The sequence below is a fragment of the Mus caroli genome, chromosome 11, assembly GCF_900094665.2.
Source record: "Mus caroli chromosome 11, CAROLI_EIJ_v1.1, whole genome shotgun sequence".
Lineage (NCBI taxonomy): Eukaryota > Metazoa > Chordata > Mammalia > Rodentia > Muridae > Mus > Mus caroli.
The window spans coordinates 69,354,083-69,374,690 of record NC_034580.1 but is presented as its reverse complement, the minus strand read 5'-3'; the positions used below and the strand labels follow the sequence as shown (position 1 = coordinate 69,374,690).

Genomic DNA, 20,608 nt, shown 5'->3' with positions numbered 1-20,608 from the left:
ACCTGGACGGGGTCTGCAGGGCCACCCAGGCAGCTTCCTTCGGGTGTGTGTGAGAAGCACCTGTCAGCGGGAGGGGCCTTCCCACGCCCTCCTGAACAATGTTGGGAGCATGACTCAGTCCAGCAGTCCAGAGAAGCTGTTTCAGATTCCACCCAGTTAGCAGGAGCCCTGCTGTCCGGGGAGCAGGGTGTTTATTATAAACCCAGCTTCGGATGTAACTCCCAGACGCCCTCCGGGTTCATGCTATCACCCAATGCATCCAGTCTTGAAAAGGCCGTGTGTTTCCTTCCTTTTGCACAGTCCAGTTAAGTCAGAACCCAACCAGGGTTGCTGGACAAGTGGGCTACTCCCAGAAGTGAATTCTCAGCAACTGTAGGCAAAGCCCTTTAATTCAACCCCGGTCCTTGAATCTGGAAGATGCAGGTGTTGGGCTGAGGTCTAATCCTCCTTCTACATATGTAGCTAGGGAGGCTTCCTGGTTACAAATAGGAAGTGGAATGAGGACCTGAAGGACCGTAGTTCCTGCCTGTCAATCAAACACTCTTCCTTCAAGGAAAAAGGTGGAGCTAGAAGGCAGGAGGACCGATGTGCTGGCTCTGACACTTGCAGATGTGGGTGTTCATCTTTCCCATTTACTGCCCTATGGCTTTCAGGAAGGGGTTTAGACACAGAGATGATAATACTACCCATTTTCACTAATTCTACGCACAGCATTTAGTGTACACCATTGGCATTTGAAATGCATAGCCCATCACCAGCCTTTAACCTGGGCTGTGAAGGAAGCCACTGTCACCTTCTCCACTTTACAGCTGATAACAGGAGTCACACAGAGGAGTCTGTGGCTTGTTCCAGGTCACTAGTCTAGGAAGTGGCAATGTTGGGATTTGAATCCAGGCGACCTGGCTCAAGTCTATTTATAGCCTTAACTGGCCACCCCCACACCCTTATCTGAGGTTGGTGTTGGGACTGACAACTGCTAAGTGTGGGAGGCGAGAGGCTCCAGTACCCATCAGCTGGCTAAGTGCCCAGACGCTCCTACCCATGAGCGGTGACCTATGCTTACATGGATCCTCTCTTCCTTGTTTCTGCAGGGAATCAAGCTTGAAGAGCAGAGGCCAGGACCCCAGAAGAACAAGGTGGGATAGGCAGTAGAGTGGCCAGGTGGGCCCTGAGAAGGGCCAGTGTAGGAAGAGGGCAGGAGGATCAGGGAGCGTGTTGGACTCTCCTCGTATGCACACCAACTCTGCTTTGTACTAGGAACCAATTAATGACTGAACTCTTGTTACACTCATGTCTGGTGGGTGGCCAAGGGACCCTGGCTCGGTGTCTTAGGGCTACTTCCCATCAGGTTAGTGGAGACCTCAGGTGAGACCGAAGGATCAGAGGCCTGGATTGGCTCCTTCCTGTTCTTTCTGTGCACCTACACGGGGTTGAGGGTTGCTAGGCTCTGGATTCTGATGGGCCACCAGGTCTTAGCTTCAAGTTCTGTGTCTACGGCCTAGTCAACTTGAAGAGGATGTGGGGAGGGACAGAGAGGGACTAGGATCTTTTTTTTTTTTTGTCTTTTGTTGGGTGGTTAAGGATGACCTCCATCTTGATCTGCCCCCAGAGTGCTGAGATTGTGTGCTGACTCGCCCAGCTCTCTTTCTGTCTTAGCCCCGTGGGATGACAAGCTAGTGTCTTGGTGGTGACCAGGGCCTCCCTTTTGTGTGCTACATCTTTTGTTGGCTGGGTTTGCCTTCAGGTCTACTGTTCAGTGGGCATGGGATGCTGAGCCCTTCAAGTTGCGGCCAGACGGTTCTCTGCCTCTGCTTCCCTTGAAATCCTGGTGCATCTTACTAGGTCCCCCTAACTCATCTCTTCACTAGATCTGGGTGAGCAAATGCAAGCAGAAGTTGGACTGTCATGGCCACGTGTGGAGCTAATGGCACTGTCCTGTGCTTTCTCTTGCAGGATGACTATATCCCGTACCCCAGCATTGATGAGGTAGGAGCTCCCTGACTCTACTACATCCTTCTCAGGGATCCCTTCCTGAGGAGAACATGGCCTTCCCAGCCCCACATGGGAGATCTGAGGCCTAAGACTCGAGGACCTAATGCCCTTCCTGTCTTTGCCTTGTGACCAAAGCTTTTCTGAGGTTTAACTTGGGGGTCCCCTTGTAAAACCCAGAGTCCCAGTGAAGCTAGAGATGCTCTTGATCTGAGATAGAGGGCCTCCCTCTTTGGAACAGTTTGGAGGTGGGTGGGGTTCCTCTCAACTGCAGGCCAGGTTATGCTTCAGGGCAAGAACTTCCCTCTGCCCCCAGGTTGTGGAGAAGGGAGGCCCATATCCTCTGATCATCCTGCCTCAGTTTGGAGGCTACTGGATTGAGGACCCAGAGAACGTGGGTACTCCAACGTCACTGGGCAGCAGCGTCTATGAGGAGGAGGAAGAGGACAGCCTGAGCCCCAACACATTCGGCTACAAGCTCGAATGCAGGGGTGAAGCCAGGGCCTACCGCAGGCACTTTCTAGGCAAGGTGAGCCTAGGGACCCTTGCAGAGTTGGCCCTGCCTTGGGGAGGGGGACATGGATCTCTGTTCCAGGGCTCCTCGGTCTTCTCTTCCCAAGTTCTCTCCTACTCACTGCGTACCTGTGTTACTTAGAGTCATATGAATGGGAGAGTCCCAGTGAGGGGCCCTTTTGGAGGCCGCCTCCAGTAAATGCTTTATGAGGTGATGGGATGGGTAGTACTGGGGGTGCAGGAGGATGTGACAGAGTTTTAACCGCTCATGGCAAACTATGCCCTCCTTGCTTGAATGGCTCTGTTTATATTTGCACAGGGCCCATCTCTCAGGCTCTCTTCAGGGTGGTCTCTTGAGTACTCAGATTGGATGGTGTCCTGTGAGACTGATTGTTCAACAAGGACAAAGTGACATTTTCTTAAACACGCTCTTGTTGTTCAGACTTGATACATTCCCCACAGTCCCAAGGGAAGCTTTTGGAGATCTCTAGCCTAAGATAGCTTTGCAGTCTCACACGAAAGAAGAGGTTGTATCCGAACCTCACTGCACATGAGGGAATGCAGTTTAAGTGCAACTCCCATGGCCTTATTGTGAATGTGGAGGGCCTGGGAGGTGGGCTCCTGGAAGCCAGTGAGAGCCCCCCCCCTCACTTGTGAAGAGGGACTGTCATTCTGCATTCTGCATGGATTCCTCCTTGATTTCTTCCACAGTTTCAACTGGCTAGGGTTGTCCTCTGGGTGAGAAAGTGAACTCAGCATCAGGCGGTGAAGAGAACTTGAGAGTCCAGCCAGATGTGGGGTTGAGCCTGGCTCTGTCAGCGACTGGCTGTGTGGTTGGAATGGGGATGGTTACATTGTCTCCTACACAAAGCTGTGGTTAGGATTAAAGAGGATAATGGGTACTAAGGTCATGAGATGGTGCCTGGCACATACTGAGGACTTGGTAGTTGGGAACTATTAATGTTGTCTTCATCATCAGCATCATATCTTTACCATCACCGTCACTGTCACCATCATTGTCACCACGGCTGTAGCAGTAGCATCCCTCTCTTCCTCCTTTCTGTAGGACTTCTCCCTTCTGGTGAAGGAGGTGATATGGGGGCCATGTCTGGAGGCTCACATCCAATTTCTGTTTCTAGGATCATCTAAACTTTTACTGCACTGGCAGCAGCCTGGGGAATTTGATCCTGTCCATCAAATGCGAGGAAGCTGAGGGCATCGAGTACCTTCGGATCATCCTCAGGTAGGGCAGCAACACTAGCAGAGACCATGCCTCTCCCAGGCAGAGCTGGCATAAAGGAAGATGGGGGCTGGGGGGAGAAGTACCAGACTGACCAGTCTGATCTGGTTGTACAGGAGGGCCAGACCTGCTGGAATCCTGGGAGCTGTGATATTGTCAGGCAGCAGGAGATTGCTGGCTGTGTTCCTGTCTGAGCCTCAGGGTCACCTAGGCCAGAACTTCTGGAACTTTCCTGTCTTTCTTAGAAGAGCTGTGACTCTGAGGAGATGAAGGACAGAATAGGGATAGCTCAGTGTGGTTCATCAGGGTAGTCACAGCCCCATGTTCTGGGAGAGAGTTGGCCAGGGCTTGCTATCCACCCAGGGAAGGTTGTGTGTGCTCTGGTCCTTGGGCTGGAGTGCTGTCCACAGCAGGAATACTGAAGCCGGGGTCCGTCCTTCTGAATCTCAAGTGAGAGAACTAGAACTGGTTTTCATTTCGTTCAACTAATACAGTTTGCTAAGTTCCTTTGTTCCAGAAGCTGTGATTAGTGCTAGGCACAGCCATGTCTGAGTCTTGGTTCCTGTTCTACAGAGACTTACAGTCTCACAAGAGAGAAACAGAATTTTAATATATGTCACAAGTGTTATTCTGGTCTTTTGCATAGGATGCTATAGGAGCCCAGATGAATCTGTGTGTTTATCTCTGTCCCTATGGTGAAGTTGGGAAGAACTGTGTTGAGTGTAATTGGAAACACTTGGGGGTATTTGAAGATAGGGGTAACAGGCTTCTTTTCTGGGTGCTTGTTGTGTATGGGTGTACATGTGTGTGTGCACATGTGTATGTGCAGCCTGTGGTTAATGTTGGGTATCTTCCTTTCTCTCTCTCTCTCTCTCTCTCTCTCTCTCTCTCTCTCTCTCTCTCTCTCTTTCTTTTCTCGAGACAGGGTTTCTCTGGGTAGCCCTGGCTGTCCTGGAACTCACTCTGTAGACCAGGCTGGCCTTGAACTCAGAAATCTGCCTGCCTCTGCCTCCGGAGTGCTGGGATTAAAGGTGTGCGCCACCACTGCCCCCAGCTTATCTTCCTGTATTTCTTGACAGCTTTGTTTTGGAGATAGGGTCTTACTGAATCTGTTCACCAATTCATCAGGTCTAGCTGACCTGTAAGCCACAGGGATCCTCCCTGGCACCAGGATACAGGCACGTACCACCATGCCGAGGTTTTTATTCAGGTGCTGGGAATCTGAAATCAGCTCCATATTGCTTGAGTGGCAAGTACTTTACAGACTGAGCCATCTCCTCAGCCCCAGAAATAACATTTTGATTCTTTTTTTCTTCCCAAAATTTAAGCTCTCAATATGGGAACATACAAGGAAATATATAACCCTGCTTTGGAGGAGATATTTGGGGAAGTCGTTAGCATATGCCCAACTTCTGTTTGCATCTTGGTGATGCTGGGGAACGAGCCCCTGGGGCTGGACACCTGAGGCTTGTTCTTTGCCAACTAAGCAGGACCTTATTTACTTATTTGGAAAGGAAGCCATTGTCTATGCAAGTGTTGACCTGGGTAGACAACATATTTGCAAGGCATGGAAGAGTCAGTTAGAGTTTCAAGAGTGGGCAGTTCCTGGATCCTGGTCTCTAAATAGGATCTCCATTTAGATGAGCTTCTGTCAAAACCCCAAGATTTCATGGGGTTTCTGAGCTGACAACTGATTATAAAGACCTTTTAACTTTTCTTTCTTTCCTGACTTTTTTTTTTTGAAGCAAGGTTTGTAGTCCAGACTGGCCTGGAGCTCACTGTGTAGTCAAGACTAGCTTCTAACTCACAATCCTCCTGCCTCAAGCTCCTGAGTGTTGAAATGTGAACCACCTTGCTTAGCTCTCCAAAGCTGTTTTCTAGTGTTACATCCCATATATCCCAGATGAACTATTTACCAGGGACAAAAGGTAGAGAAAGGTGTTGGGCACACATACACACACACACACACACACACACACATTTTTTTTTTAAAAGGTATATCCTACAGGACAGTTAGGATCAAAATGTGGGTGAGATAGAGTTGAAGCTTGATTCTCCTTTCTCAGAAAGCAATGGAATGGAACAGATATAATTAGAGACTCTGAGTTGGGCCCTGGTGGCTCATGCCTGTAATCATAGCACTTCATAGGCCAAGAGTTTGAGGCCGGTCTGGGCTACATAGTGAGTCTCCATAGGAGATTCTAGAAGAATCTGGTGCTCTTTAGGGACGAATAGCCAGATATCTTTCTCCGTAGAATTATTTTTGTTTTACGCCTATAGCATTTGAAACCAGTAACTCCAGGAACCCAGGAAACAGAAATGTGGCTCTCCCACAGAAAGCCAGCGGGTAGAAAGGCAATGAGAAGCTTCACACACCAGCCAGGAAGCTGGACAGTCGCAGCATGGACCTGGACTAATTGCCAGGCCAGTTGGAAGCTAGGCAGGAAAAATTGGCTTCATGGTTTAACAGCTTCACTGGACACAAAGAAGGACTTAGGCAGGGGTGACATTCCCTTGCTGGCAGTGATGACTGTCCCAGCGTAGACCTCTGGATTATTTCATTTGGTGTCTGGAATTTTTAGCAACCAGCTCTCCAGCCTAAAACATGAGACAAGCATGCTGACAGCCTCTGCCTATTGTGGGGTACCCACCCATCACAGGCATCTCTTCTCGTATTTAAAGGACCACCTGTATTTATTTGCTATGAGTTCTGTTCATAAGGCTTGTTCATTTTTAAATTAGATTATAGCTTGACATTCCTATTTTAAAAGTCTTGTAAGTAGTTCTGACAAGTATAGAGTAAGTCTAAATGGGTTTCAAAATGTGAGCTCTCTGCTGCACACATTCACTTAGATTCTGACAATAAAACTAGAAATTCATAACAAAATAATGCCTTTGAAAATTCACTTACCCATTTAGGAATAATCTCAATAAATTTCTAAGTACTTTTTAGACCAGAGAGGAAGTCAAAGCCACAAGGTAGTGGAATATGTATAAAGTAATGATATTTAATGGTTGTAATAGTTTAGAGGTTAAGAGTACTGGCTGTTCTTTAAGAGGATCCAGGTTCAATTCTCAGTACCCACATGGTGGCTCTCAATTGCCTATAACTCTAGTTCCAGACCTTCTAACACATTCTTTTGGCCTCCAAGGTCCCAGGCATGCACATGGTGCACAGCCATACACACAAGCAAAACACCCAGACACATTAAAAAAAAGAAATGCCATTTATAATATTGGGATATAAGTTGTATTCAAAGTCATAGTTAGAAGAACATATATTGCTGTACCCAGCTTATTGCCGAATAAAAAATGATAATTGCAAGTGACTAGAGAGTTATTATTAGTGACTTCTTGGTGTTTTAGTCCTTATGCGTGAGGAAATTATTAAAATAATTGAGTACTTATGTGCACTAGTGAGTCTGGGCCCCACATATTATAGCTTCTTGATAATGATGCTGGCCTCCTGATTATCAACACTGTTATCTAAAGAAGGCAGTAGGAAGGGATGAACAAAGATTAATGTGGAAAACTAATTAGAATGGAAAGAATGTAAGTCTTGGTTATCAAATCGCAGCTTCTACCAGGGAAAGCAAAACAAGATAGATGAATATCTGGACAATTATAGAGACAAAGACGCCAGGCATGGTAGTACATATTTGTTATCCCAGCATTTGGGTGATAAAGTCAGGAAAACCAGGAGTTCAAGCTTACTCTTGCCTATATGAGTGGAGTTGGAGGCCAGCCTGGGATACATAAGGACTGTATATCATTCTCCATATAGATAAAATACACAAAACACACACACACACACACACACACACACACACACACACACACACACACACATAGATAAAAACATTCAAAATATTTCAATGTAAATAATATATGGATTTATATTATATTATATGAAAGTAAACAAAATGAGACCTAAAGGAGACATAGTTGGGGCCAGAGAGACGGCTCAGTGGTAAGAAGAGCTGGCTGCTCTTCCAGAAGATTTGGGATTCCCATCACCCATGTGGCAGCTTGCAACCATCCAGCCTCATGGGATCCAGTGTCCTCTCTTGGCCTCTGTAGGCCACATGTGGTGGCCATACATATATGCAGGCAAATCTCATACACATAAAATAAAAATTAATGACCCTCTAAAATAATAGTTACAGATATGGAGATTAAGTAATAATTAATGAATGGTGTGTGCAGCATATGCCATTACAGTGAACATTCCATTAGAAACAGATGCCCTTCTAGGGATGAGCACGTCACTAAAGTTTAACCCAACATCATGAGATGAAAAATCCAAATGTGCCAACAACTGTGGTGTCAGTTAGGAAAGTTCTCAGAGATCTCTCTCTCCAGATGTTTCTGGCTCTAGAAGATTTTACAGGTAGATCCTCAAACAAACAGGCAAGTGAAAGGCCAATTTATAAAAATGAAAAAAAAATGGGTCCAATGTTTATGAATATAAAAGAATATATATATATATATTTTTGGTTTTTCAAGACAGGGTTTCTCTGTGTAGCCCTGGCTGTCCTGAAACTCACTCTGTAGACTAGGGTGCCCTCGAACTCAGAAATCCACCTGCTTCTGCCTCCCGAGTGCTGGGATTAAAGGCGTGTGCCACCATGCCCAGCTAAGAATATTTTAAGCAAAGCATTGGTCAGAGAAACCCAAATCTGTGCAGAATATAAAGAATACTTATGATGGTCAAGAAAGAATTACTTAGCAATGTAAAGAATGGTTATTGTGCTATATGCTATATAGTTATAGCATTATTCATTCAATGTCTGTTTCATCAGCATTTGGTATGTGCCAGAGTACTGGGGATCAACCCCATGGCCTGTGCATGCTAGGCGAGCACTCTGCCACTGAACTTCCCTTGCAGCGCCTGCTTTGAATATTCTTTTTTTTTTTTTTTTTTTTTTTTGGTTTTTTCGAGACAGGGTTTCTCTGTGTAGCCCTGGCTGTTCTGGCACTCACTTTGTAGACCAGGCTGGCCTCGAACTCAGAAATCCGCCTGCCTCTGCCTCCCAAGTGCTGGGATTAAAGGCGTGCGCCACCACGCCCGGCTTGCTTTGAATATTCTTATTCCTCTCAATCCTACTCATCTCCTTTCTGTGGACTCGGATCTTCATAGGTTTCTTGGGGTGGCATAAAAGATAGCTAGTGATAATAGTTCAAAGCCCGTGTGATGTGTGTCAGAGTGGATGTAGAATCAAAAGATTGTCCTAGGGAGTAGAGGCAATCTAGATTATGTGTAAATTTTGGAAGCTTGTTTGTCTTCTTAATCTCCAGACTATAGAGGAGAGTATGTCATGATCGGGCATATAGAATGAATGAGTATATCATGATTCGGTATATAGAATGAATGAGTATACCATGATCAGGTATGTAGAATGAATGAGTATACCATGATCAGGCATGTAGAATGAATGAGTATATCATGATCAGGTATGTAGAATGATGAGTATACCATGATCAGGTATGTAGAATGAATGAGTATACCATGATCAGGCATGTAGAATGAATGAGTATACCATGATCAGGCATGTGGAATGAATGAGTATATCATGGTCAGGCATGTAGAATGAATGAGTATATCATGGTCAGGCATGTAGAATGAATGAGTATATCATGATCAGACATGTAGAATGAATGAGTATATTATGATCAGGTATATAGAATGAATGAAGTGGCTAGGATGAGGAGAATGGTTTTGGGACAAAGGAAAGACCCCAGCAGGGAGGTGGGTCAGGAGGCCGCTAAGTTGAGCAGAGCTGGATAAGTGCAGGTTATGATCCAGGCTACCATTGTACAATGTGAGTGGCCTCCTCCAGAGATGTACAGACTGGCAGTCGTGGTGGGAACCAAGCCATGGTAGCTTGTGCTGAGAATAGAGAAAAGTGGGTGGATAGTTTCAAACACGTGGGAGAACTGACATTAAGAGACAGCCAAAATGTCAACAAATGGGAAAGGGATTTACTGCTGATGAAATGCAAATAACGGTGTGCTTTCAGAATGACTTAAACACATTTAAGACCTTAAAAGAAGGCAAAGAATAAAGAGCGTCTTTCAACTGGGCCATAAACTGCTGCTGGGAGAACTGAATCAGGATGGCATGGGTGTATCTAGAGAACAATTAGAATTATCAGAGCGAAAAGCAGTTGTTGACATAAACGTAATGCACAGGATAAAATCTAATCTGTTCAGAGAGTGAGCTGGGAGGTAGTCCCACAGAATCCACCCAGGATCCAGCGCAGATGAAGAGATTAAATGTAACAAAAGAAGAGAAGACTGGACATCAGGCTGGGAGCTCTCTACATTTGTCTTGGGAGTTCCTGAGGGAAGAGTAGACACGGTCGTGAATAATTACCCAGAAGTCAGTGCTGTGACTATGTGAGAGCTGGAGAAAGCTCACAGACATACTGCAGATCATGGTTTCAAAATATAGCAATACCAGTAGACATGTTTAAATGAAACAACAGAAATCAAAGCTTAGTCTAAGGTGATGCTACTTAGTTAAAGGCAGTCTCTGAGGCGCTGCCATTTCTGAGGTGCTGGCATCTCTGAGGTGCTGGCATCTCTGAGGTGCTGGCATCTAGGTGGAGAACAGATTTCCCCTTGGCCCTTAATAGTTGTTGGACACGGGGATACCATCTTTAAAGTGTTGCAACAGCAAACAAGAACTCTTTTAACCCACGGTATCATTTATCATTAAAGATAAAATGAAACTTTTCAAACATTAAAAGTCATTTGAGCAGTGTGCTTCTCAGAGTCTCCCAGGAAGAGTTACCAAAGGCTACACTTTAGCCAGGAGAAAAGAGAACCTGGAAGCAGAGGTGCAATTAAAAAGTAACGAGAAATAGGTAAATAGTATTGATGAGTCCAGTTGCTGAGTAGCACAAAGCAGTGGCTTTTGGCAAGTTTAAAAGGAATGCTGAACTTTATTTATAACGAAAGTAGAAAGGCTGTCAGGAGGGAAGAAGTCAGTGGATGAAGCTTACAGGCAACAAAGTTCCAGAGGCCGCAGAGGGTGGGGGTGCAGGGAGGGGAGGTTAACACATAATATACCAGGAGATGCAGGATACAGAGGGATAAAAAGAATAGTAAAACCAAATCAAGCAAACAAACCCACAAACACCAGGACCTCATTCATTCAGTGGAATGCTAGAGAGGAGAAATAAGAAAATAACCCACAGAAAATATAAAAGGACAGACTCAAAGTGATTCCCAACATGTTAGTGGTTACCATAAATACAAAGAGATTAAGTTAGCCACTAAAATATTAGAAAATCAGATTGGATTAAGAACGTAGCTATAGTTTGTTCTAAGAGACATTGAGAAAACAATGGCATGAAAAGGTTTAGAGTAAGGGAATGGGTAAAGACACACTAGGGAAATAATAGCTAAGAAAGGTGGCATGGCAATATTAAAACAAGGCAGTCTAGAGTCTACTTAAAAAGCACCAGGCAAGCCGGGCGTGGTGGCGCACGCCTTTAATCCCAGCACTCGGGAGGCAGAGGCAGGCGGATTTCTGAGTTCGAGGCCAGCCTGGTCTACAAAGTGAGTTCCAGGACAGCCAAGGCTACACAGAGAAACCCTGCCTCGAAAAAAAAAAAAAAAAAAAAAAAAAAAAAAGCACCAGGCATAAAGAAGCTTGCCTTTGTCACCTGGGAATGTTTCTTCCCCACTCCCAGGGTTTTCCACTGTGTAGTAGGAACACTGCTGTGTTGCACTCCTGGCTCTCCCGGTTCTTCCCCCTGTTTCACATAGCTTTGTTCTGGAGCAAGAACTTGATGGACAGCTATGTTCCTTCTCCCCTTTCCTGATGGAGTTTTCTCCTGAGCGTCCACAGGAGGAGTCTTGGCCCTGCCTCACTGTACCTGTGATGTAGGTAATTTCTGAGACTTGGCTAAGTCTGTTTCATGGTCACACTGAGCTGTGTGTTCTCACTAGATGTTTGTCAGCAACAGAGGAATGATTTCAGCGCCTCACTGCCTAGTCTTCCTGCTTACTATGTTTGTTTTGAATTTCTTCAGTATAGAGTACGGAATGATGCTATTTGCTACCTTTTAGTTAAGAGGACAGGAGGCTGGAGAGATGGCTCAGTGGTTAAGAGGACCTGGGTTCGATTCCCAGCACCCACATGGCAGCTCAAAATCATCTGTAACTCAAGTTCAAGGGGATCTGGCATCTCCTTCTGGACTCTGTTGCCACTGTATGCATTTGATGCATGGACATAAAGACAGGCCAAACACCCATTTAGTGTGTGTGTGTGTGTGTGTGTGTGTGTGTATATATATATATATATATATATATATATATATATATATATATATAAAGAGGACAGGTCCCTGAGTACTAACTGTTGTGGATGTGTACTTGGTAAGGTTGTCTTAACTTTAAAAAGGAGGAACCTGGGCTGCAGTGGTGCTTCATGATAGAAGCCTTGCTCAGCATGTGCAAAGCCCCTTGCAAGAAAACAAAACAACAACAAAAACTCCAAAGCAAGAATTGAAAGACATTTAGGGAGGAGTAGACAAAAACCCCAGTTTAGTAGAAAATTCTGATAAAAATCTCTCAGAAAACAATGGCTAAGACAGAACAAAATTGCAAGGCCTATAAAAGATTTGAACACTACAATAAATAGATTCAATCTTGTATGTTTGCTCTCAACAAAAGAAAAAAATACATCCTTTTGGAATGAACCCACATAGACTATAAGAAAGGAGAATAAAAAGACCTCTGTATTGTTTGCAAATTTAAAATAATACAATATAGATTATGCTCCTCAAATATGACAATTAATTTATAAACCAACAATAAAACACTAGAGGGGAAAATAATCTCGTATTTGGAATTTTTTTTTAAAGCCCCTTTAAATAACTTGTGGGCTGAAAAGGAAATCAACAAAAGAACTGACAAAATATTTGGAACAAGATGGCAATAAAAACACTACCTATCAAAGTGTGTGGGATGCAGCTGAAGCGGGCTTATACACAGACGCAGAGTTGCAGATGTGTTTGTAAGAAAGAAGAAAGACAAAATGAATACATATGCAGGCTGGTAAGCCAGGAAAAAAAATTAAAGGCAGGGAAGAGAAAGAAGGGGATGAGAAAGATGAGGACAAACCTGGGAGCAGAAAGCATGTGTGGTAAAGGTGATAAGGCTGAACCGGGTAAAGCTCAGCTGAGAACAGACAGCAGGTGGGTGACGGGTGGAGCCTGGTTGCCAGCGTGCTGACTTAACATGTGTAAGAGCTTGGGTCCAGCCTCATGGCACTGCAGACTGAAGTGGAAAACTACCTGTGATTAGACAAGGTTATCGCTATGTGGGAGGGATGCAGCTGCTAACAATAAAGCCTGAGATCGTAAGACAACTTCATATCAATGCATGTCATGAACACTTGGATGGAAAAACTTAAATTATCCAAATTGATTCAATAAAGAGTTGAAATCTCTCTGTTTACCACTGTAAAGGGGTCTCTTATAGAGGATAGGTGTCCAAGAAAGTTCACACAAACAGTGTAGCACACCTTTAGCAAACAGAATAAGGAAAAAAATATAATTCATGCATCAAATACACCATTTAAAGGACAGGAAGTTATCCTGTTATTTTGTTTCCTTGTTATGGAATCCTGGCAAGGGAGGTGTATGAAGGGGAAGGAGGAGGAAGGGGGAGGAGGAGGAGGAAGAGGAAGAGGAAGGAGAGGAGGAGGAAGAAGAGGAGGAGGAAGAAGGAGGCGGCGGCAGCGGCCAGCATTGTTTTGGAGCGTAGATGTGATGATCTAAATAAACAACCAATTAAATTCAGGAGAATATTAAAAATTTATACACCAGAAACACTCGGAGTTTCACCATGGCACAAAAAGATGGCTTAACAGAGTTACAGCCCACAAGGTTAACGGATTAAAAAATCATATGATGATCTAAGCAGATGTAGAAAGTGTTCCGTGAAATTCAGCGCTTTGATAATGTGCTAAATGAATCAGGGAACAGGCTAAATTTAGAGTCTTATGTTGAATCCCATTCTAAAGCAGATTCCATCCCATTTATATTTTGAGTAAATCCAGATTTTCAAATATTAGATTATCTTTCATACAGGTTCATTTGCATGTCAAAATCTAAATATGTCTAGAAACTCAGCCCAGTGCACTGGGAGAATTAAAAACAAAACAAAACAAAAACCTTATAAACCAAAGAATAACGGTGGCCTTGCAAGCAGCTAATTGCATCAGCCATTTCCCCCGTGTGATCTTTAGGTGTCTACAACCCCTGGTGCACACAGTAAGGAGTTCATTTTCTCATCTTTAGTGTGGTATCTGTTTTCATGAACTGGGACTCCTGGCTGGAGAGGCAGATCTGTTCCCAGGGAGATGGAAGCAAGGAGCCCTGTCTGGTGTGACCTCAGCCACTTCATCCACTGACTCTTTCATGGATGCCCCCTTCTTACCCTTATCTATACACAGGTCCAAACTGAAGACGGTGCATGAGAGAATCCCCTTGGCTGGATTGAGCAAGTTGCCCAGTGTCCCTCAGATTGCCAAGGTAAAAGCCAAAATTTAAGGGAAGGAAGGTGGCTTTCTCTATCCCCTTAGGGCTAGCTCTGGGGAGGGAGTGTAGGCTCTACTTTGGGAAGGCTACTTTGTCTTTGCCCAGATGGGGTGAGATGGCTCTTAGCAGTTGCCGCCATCTTCCCTCCCTGTCTCCATCTCATCCTTGCACCTGAAGCTGCTTAGGGAACAGCCTACTCCACCTGGGAGACAGGAGAAGTAGGAAGGCAGGGCTGGCCATAGCTAGTGCTTCAAAGGAGGTGGGTGGTGGCTAAGGGAGCCTTCACTGAGGAGTGGGGGCTGGGCTGGGCTGTTGGTGATCCAGATCCTACCCTGCCAAGAGTAAGGGACTGTCACAGGGCAGAGGTGCATGCCACTGCATGCGTTACTGGGAACTTGGGAATGGAGTCAGCACAATGGAGTCAGAAGGGAGGCTGGCTGGCCCCACTCAGAATAGGAATGGGGGCAGGGTGACAGTTTCTTGGTATTGTCTTCTAGTCAGAATAGAAATGTTTCTTAGGCTTCATTGTGTGCCCTTTACTTTATCATGAGAGCCTAGAAAGGCTAGTAGACTGTCCTGGGTCCATATTAATGAGCAACAGAATTTGAACCCTGTGTGCTTCCTCCTCCTGTGATGCTTTCTCTATGGGCAGAGGAGCCTGTGTGTGCTTTATAGACATAGTTCTTGACTTGTGTGTTTCTCTACCTTCTCAGGCTTTCTGTGATGATGCAGTGGGGCTGAAATTCAACCCTGTTTTGTACCCCAAGGTGAGTAGTTTGTGCTTGTGGGGCAGTTGTCCGAAGCTCTTTAGCTTGGCTTGGATCTGAGACTCCATGGTGGGGGGGAGTTCCTTGTATCATGGAGGGGTCATGTGGGATCTCTATGATGGTCTCCTATGTCTTCCTTATTTCTTTCTTTTCCACCCACAAACTGGTACCCTGGGAACCATACCCAGCCATTCCTTGGCTTCAGCCCCACTGAGTAAGTTCCTGGCCTGCTGTGAAGGTTGGTGGGGGAGGGTAGTAACTTTTAAGTTTCTGCCTCTCCCCAGATGTACTTCTCTGAGGCCAGTGTTGGGTTTGGGTATATTCTGTCTATTCCTGGGGAGCCAGTCACCCTGACATCTTGGAGGTATGGGGTACAGAACTCAGAAAGAAACACATTAGGAAGTTAGAGGCCAAACCTTGGATCCCCATTGCCTATGTTACTACAGCTCTGAAGTCCCCTAAACCTTGCTGGCCTTAGTTAATAAGCCGGCTGTTCTCTGATATTCACCCTCCTACGACTGGCCTGATCTTGACCTCAGTTCTAGTATGGGGATGAGCACAGGGAGAAGCAATAATAACAAAACAAACCAACAAATGCAGTCCACAGCAATTACAGCGTGACAGTGCTTAAATCACCCGCAGTGGAGAATTGCTTGAAATTGCCCATAGGAAAAGACCTTGAGTACTGACTGGTGCTTCATAAGCTAGCAGAGGCTCGGGGAGAAAAATGGAAGCAGAGATGTGCTTCCACTATGACTTCTGCTGCTGTGGTCAACACTGCTGCAGCTGGGGTCAGGTCTGTCTATCTCCCAAGTCTCAGCTCTGACAACCAGGAAATGTGGAGATGAGATTTCTGGTCGGGAAGCAAAACCTTCACCGTCCTTCCACATTCAGAACACTCTAGACCACATCTTAAATGGCAGCGACTGGGCACCACACTCTCAGAATCATCTGGGTGTCTGCCGGGGGTGGGGGAGGTGAGCTGGTGGTGGAGTCCATTGCTGCACAGAACATTTCTCTCAGCTGACTCTTTGCAGTCATTTTAGCATCTGGTAGACGCCAGCAAGGGGCTGCACTCCAGAGAATGATTTCTGTCGTTCAGGCTGACCTACCTTTGTAATCAAAGCTGAATTAGTTTATCAGCCAATAAAACCCCATCAAAGGGGCCTAACTGAACTCAGGTTTGGCGGTCCTCGTCACAATCATCTGGAGGCTCATTTATACCTCTGCCTTGGGAAGCCCGAGGGGCCTGGTGGTAACGGAAGAGCAACTGTATACTTGATGCTGTCTGCCTGATGTCCAGCTGCAATGTGAATCATGTGTGTGATGTGTGTGTTCACATGTGCAGAGTTTACGGTGTTCCTTGGAGGGTTTCCATTGCCACTGCTTTTTCCCTGCAGGGGAGCTGTTCCCACCCCTCCTTTTTTTTTTTAAAGGTTTATTTATTTCATGTATGTGAGTATATTGTTGCTGTCTTCAGACACCAGAAGAGGGTATTAGATCCCATTACAGATGACTGTGAGCCACCATGTGGTTGCTGGGAATTGAACTCAGGACCTCTGGACAAGCAGTCAGTGCTCTTAACCGTTGAGCCATCTCTCCAGCCCTGCTGCTTCCCTCTTTGACTCACCCAGGCAGCACTGGGAAAGCTGAGGAGCACCCTTTTCCTCAGATAGCTGAGGCCTTTGCAGCGGTAAAGAGTAATGACAGCCTTTCTGGGGCCACATATTCCAGCCAAGCCAAGCCAAGCCAAGCCAAGCCAAGGCAGGCTTCTTCCTCTAGCATGGCACACAGGCAATTCCTTCTTTGTGTTGTAGAGGTTCCACCATAGCACTCAGGCAGTCTTCTTCTCTGCTCTGGCTTCAGCTCTGCTATTCCCATCATAGATGGTAAGACAGTGACAGCTGGATGCTCGCCACTGTATTTGTGCCTGGTCTCCTTACATCTCTGAAAGTCCACATCTGCCTTTGACAGAGGAAGGTGCTGAGGCATAGAGAGGTTGGCTGCTCACTGAACACTACATAGTCCCAGCAGTGGGTTCAGAATTACACTTCAGTGTTTTCTGACCTCAGGTACCAGTTTTGTGAGGGAAAATGGAAGAATAGCTAGAACCTGTGACCAGGCGCTTGCACGCTCTCCCTCTCTTCCTAACTCCCTCCCTCCATCCCTCCCTCTGTTCCTCCCTCCCTCTTTCCCTCCTTCCTTCTTCTTCTTTCCCTTTTAACATCTCAGAGTGCATTCATTTTATGGGCTGATCCCTGGGTAGGAACAGTGACTTGCTCAAACTTTCATTTCTGAAAAGAGTTTGAATTAAGCAGAGCCATCCTCACTGGCTGTTTGCATGGGAATTTATTATTATTATTATTATTCAGCATAAATAGAACTGCGGGGTAAAGTGAATTCCTTATGTCTCAGCTGTGGCTGGCACATCTGGATGGGATCCGAATGGGAGGCTGGCTACTGCTGAGGAAGCTGAGGTGTTGGGAGTGGGATAGGGTCTTGGAGCAGCATCCCGACACAGACGAGCTCTTTGCTTCTCCTCCTCTGCGTGTGTGGCTGTCTCTTGTCTGGGTCCACTCTGCCAAAGCAGGCACACCTCTCCTGTCTTCCCTTGCTTCCTGTTGACTTCAATCTTGGGTTTTTCTTTCCATTTTTTTTTTAGGCCTCCCAGATGATTGTGTCCTATGATGAGCATGATGTCAACAACACTTTCAAGTTTGGGGTCATTTATCAAAAAGCCAGGCAGGTAAGTGCCATCCTTCACATTGGTCATTGAAGCCTCTTCTTTGTGACTGCGTTACCTCCCCACCCCAAGTGCAGGAGTCCTGAGATAGATTCTCTTTTTCTTTTCTTTTTTAAGGTTTGTTTTATTTTTTTAATTCAGAGTGTATACGTGTGTGTGTGTGTGTGTGTGTGTTTGTATGGGTATGTGCACATGTGAGTGCATGTGCCCATGGGTTCCCGAAGAGGAAGTTGCATTTTCAGGAACTGGAGTTATGATGTGAACGTCTGATGTGGGTACTGGGAACTAAATTCAGATCCCCTGCAAGCGCAGCAACCACAGAGAGTCATCTCTCCAGACCCATCTATCCCTTTTCAATGAAAACAATGTATTTTTATTTTAGCTTAGCAGGCTAAACTAATCTTGATATTGTCATACCTATGTCATTCTATTTTGTTCTTCGTTTCTGTCCCCCTCTGCTCTCCTGGGCTTCAGCTGGTTCTCTTACCTCACAGTCAGGCCTTCCTTCTGCCTTCTTGTTACACATCCTTCATTATCCACTCTATTTCCCGCCTTCATTGAGATCGCTTATTCTTCCAAGACCATGAACACACAGATACGTGAGTACACACACACAGATATGATCACACACACAGATACGAGCACACACACAGATATGAGCACACACATATATGAGTCTACACATACACATAATTTTATTTTATTTTTTAGTTTAGACAGGGTTTCACTATGCCTTGGCTGGCCTGAAACTTACTATATAGACCAGGCTGGCCTTAAACTCAGAGATCTGCCTACCTCTCCTTCTTGAGTGCTGGGATTAAAGGTATGCACCAACTACCATGCCTGGCAGATACACGTAATTTCTTAAATTCAGGTGGCACATCTGCAACATTTGTCTTCCTGAGTCTGGATTATTTAACATATGATTTTCTGTTGCATCCATTTTCCTGCAAATGTCATAATTTCAGTTTTCTTTACCACTGCATAAAATCCCATTGTGTGATATTTACCCATTCATCTGTTGATAGACATCTAGGCTGGTTTCATTTCCTGGCTATTGTGAGCAGTGTGGTTATAGACGTGGGTGTGTAAGTATTTCTGCAGTTATTAAATGTTCTGAATACAGTTGTCACGTTTAAAGCATGAATTGGATTGGAGGGAGCTGAATGTTCAAGGGAGGCAACTTTGCAAAGAGGCCTAGGAGTTTCGTAGATGGTGATTAATTCTACACAGTATAGCCTAGTGCTTCCTCACTCCTTCATCTTATATTTATCTGTGAGCTATCAACCACAAGCAAACTCAAACAAGAGAGAGGGAATGAATGGGTTAGCCTAAGCTACTCTCTTCCCACCTTCTCCCCGTGGGGAATAAGCATCTCATTCAGTGGGGTGTTGGCAGGTTGAAGTCAGCCATGCTGGAGATATTTACATCATGGAGATTAGAAGGGACAAGGCTTCCTTTGCTCCCTTGGAACATCAGTTGTGAAAGCCAGTTAAGGACGAAAGTTTCACCTGCACCCCACTGCTGCCTGTCTCTGTCTCTCATAGTACCTCACGTGCTTCTTTGGAGTTATTTGGCTAAAATCATCTTTCTTAAAGTGGGATTCTATGGCATGCAATCTAGTGAAGTGTTTTTGAGCAAAATCTTGTGTGTGGTGACTTTTGCAGAGAAACATTCTAAACAGGCAAAGACCTATTTGTACCTTGGTTGAACTTGGTGGTTTTCACACTTGGCCACAAACTTTCCATCTCCCCTACCTGTTTCCGGCAATGAGCATTTACTAACATCCCAAGCAGGATGGCCGACTGAAGGCACCGCTGCTTCCTCATTTGGTTCTGTGAGGAGATTCCATCCTCATTCCCTCTTGGTATTCAAGTGCCCAGGCTCTGCTAATGGCTGGTCATTGAAGTCCTGTGGGGCTTTTACATGGCCATCTCTTTCTTGGTTAGCTGGTTTCTTTGTCTGAAGCTATCAGACCACAAAAGACACAGGTCTGCTTCAAAGCACTAACTGGGTGAAGAGTTTCAGAGCTGAAAGGCTGGCGCAGATGCATCTCACAATTTAAGGGAGACTATTCAGGCTGCCACTGTAATGATTTCTACAAAGTAACATCTTTATTTCATACATCTCAGCCACTATAACCCCTGTGATTAAAGTTCTTTGCTTGTGAAATTTACCAAAACATATCTTACAAGGTGATTACAACCTAGTGTTTCAGCAAACGCTATAATTATTGAATATTAACCATCCACCTCTGATAAGGAGCTTGTGTATTGTTTGTGTGCCCAGTGCTTTGCTGCTGCAGGGGTGAAGCCAGGAAGACAACATACTTTAAAAAAAATGCCAGGCAGCTTGTCGCTTTGCAAACCTAGAGCTGGGGGACATTTAATATGAACATTTGTTGCATAAAAGCTCTACCCTGGTCTTTGGATATTAATAAGCCTCACCTAAACTGTCCTGTTTATCATGAACTGTGCTAAATACCATGGGTGATACAGTGATGACTAAGGCCTCCTCCCTGAGCGTATGGTCAAGCTCAAGGGCTGTACATAAACAAAGACAACGATACTAGCCATGCTGGGTGTGAATCCTGGGAGAGCGGTGCCAGCCCCAGAAGGCACACTAGATTGTCTCCTAGTGGAGATGTAGCTTGCCTAGAAGCAGCTGCTCTCCCACACAGCCTGGAGTGACAACACCTTTCTGGCATGCTGAAGATCAGGATTGGTAATCTCAGTAAACTGCAGGGTAGTAGACTCTTCAGACTATGAGCCTCGGGTGCTCTGCCACAACCACTCCACTT

The 20,608-nt window shown here is 45.3% G+C and overlaps 1 protein-coding gene across 4 annotated transcripts in view; it reads left to right on the top strand.

The window, feature by feature from the left end:
• Positions 1–20,608, top strand: part of Rap1gap2 (RAP1 GTPase activating protein 2) — a 201,578-nt gene that overhangs the window by 144,505 nt on the left and 36,465 nt on the right. For all 4 annotated transcript variants that reach the window (XR_003838023.1, XM_029483716.1, XM_029483717.1 and 1 more), the window contains 7 exons: positions 1,092–1,136; positions 1,954–1,986; positions 2,306–2,518; positions 3,642–3,745; positions 14,214–14,292; positions 15,012–15,065; positions 17,728–17,811. Coding sequence is in view for 3 of the 4 variants with exons in the window: in XM_029483716.1 (XP_029339576.1) it covers positions 1,092–1,136; positions 1,954–1,986; positions 2,306–2,518; positions 3,642–3,745; positions 14,214–14,292; positions 15,012–15,065; positions 17,728–17,811 (612 nt within the window). In the remaining variant the exon portion in view is untranslated. The remainder of the gene's footprint in view (positions 1–1,091; positions 1,137–1,953; positions 1,987–2,305; positions 2,519–3,641; positions 3,746–14,213; positions 14,293–15,011; positions 15,066–17,727; positions 17,812–20,608) is intronic.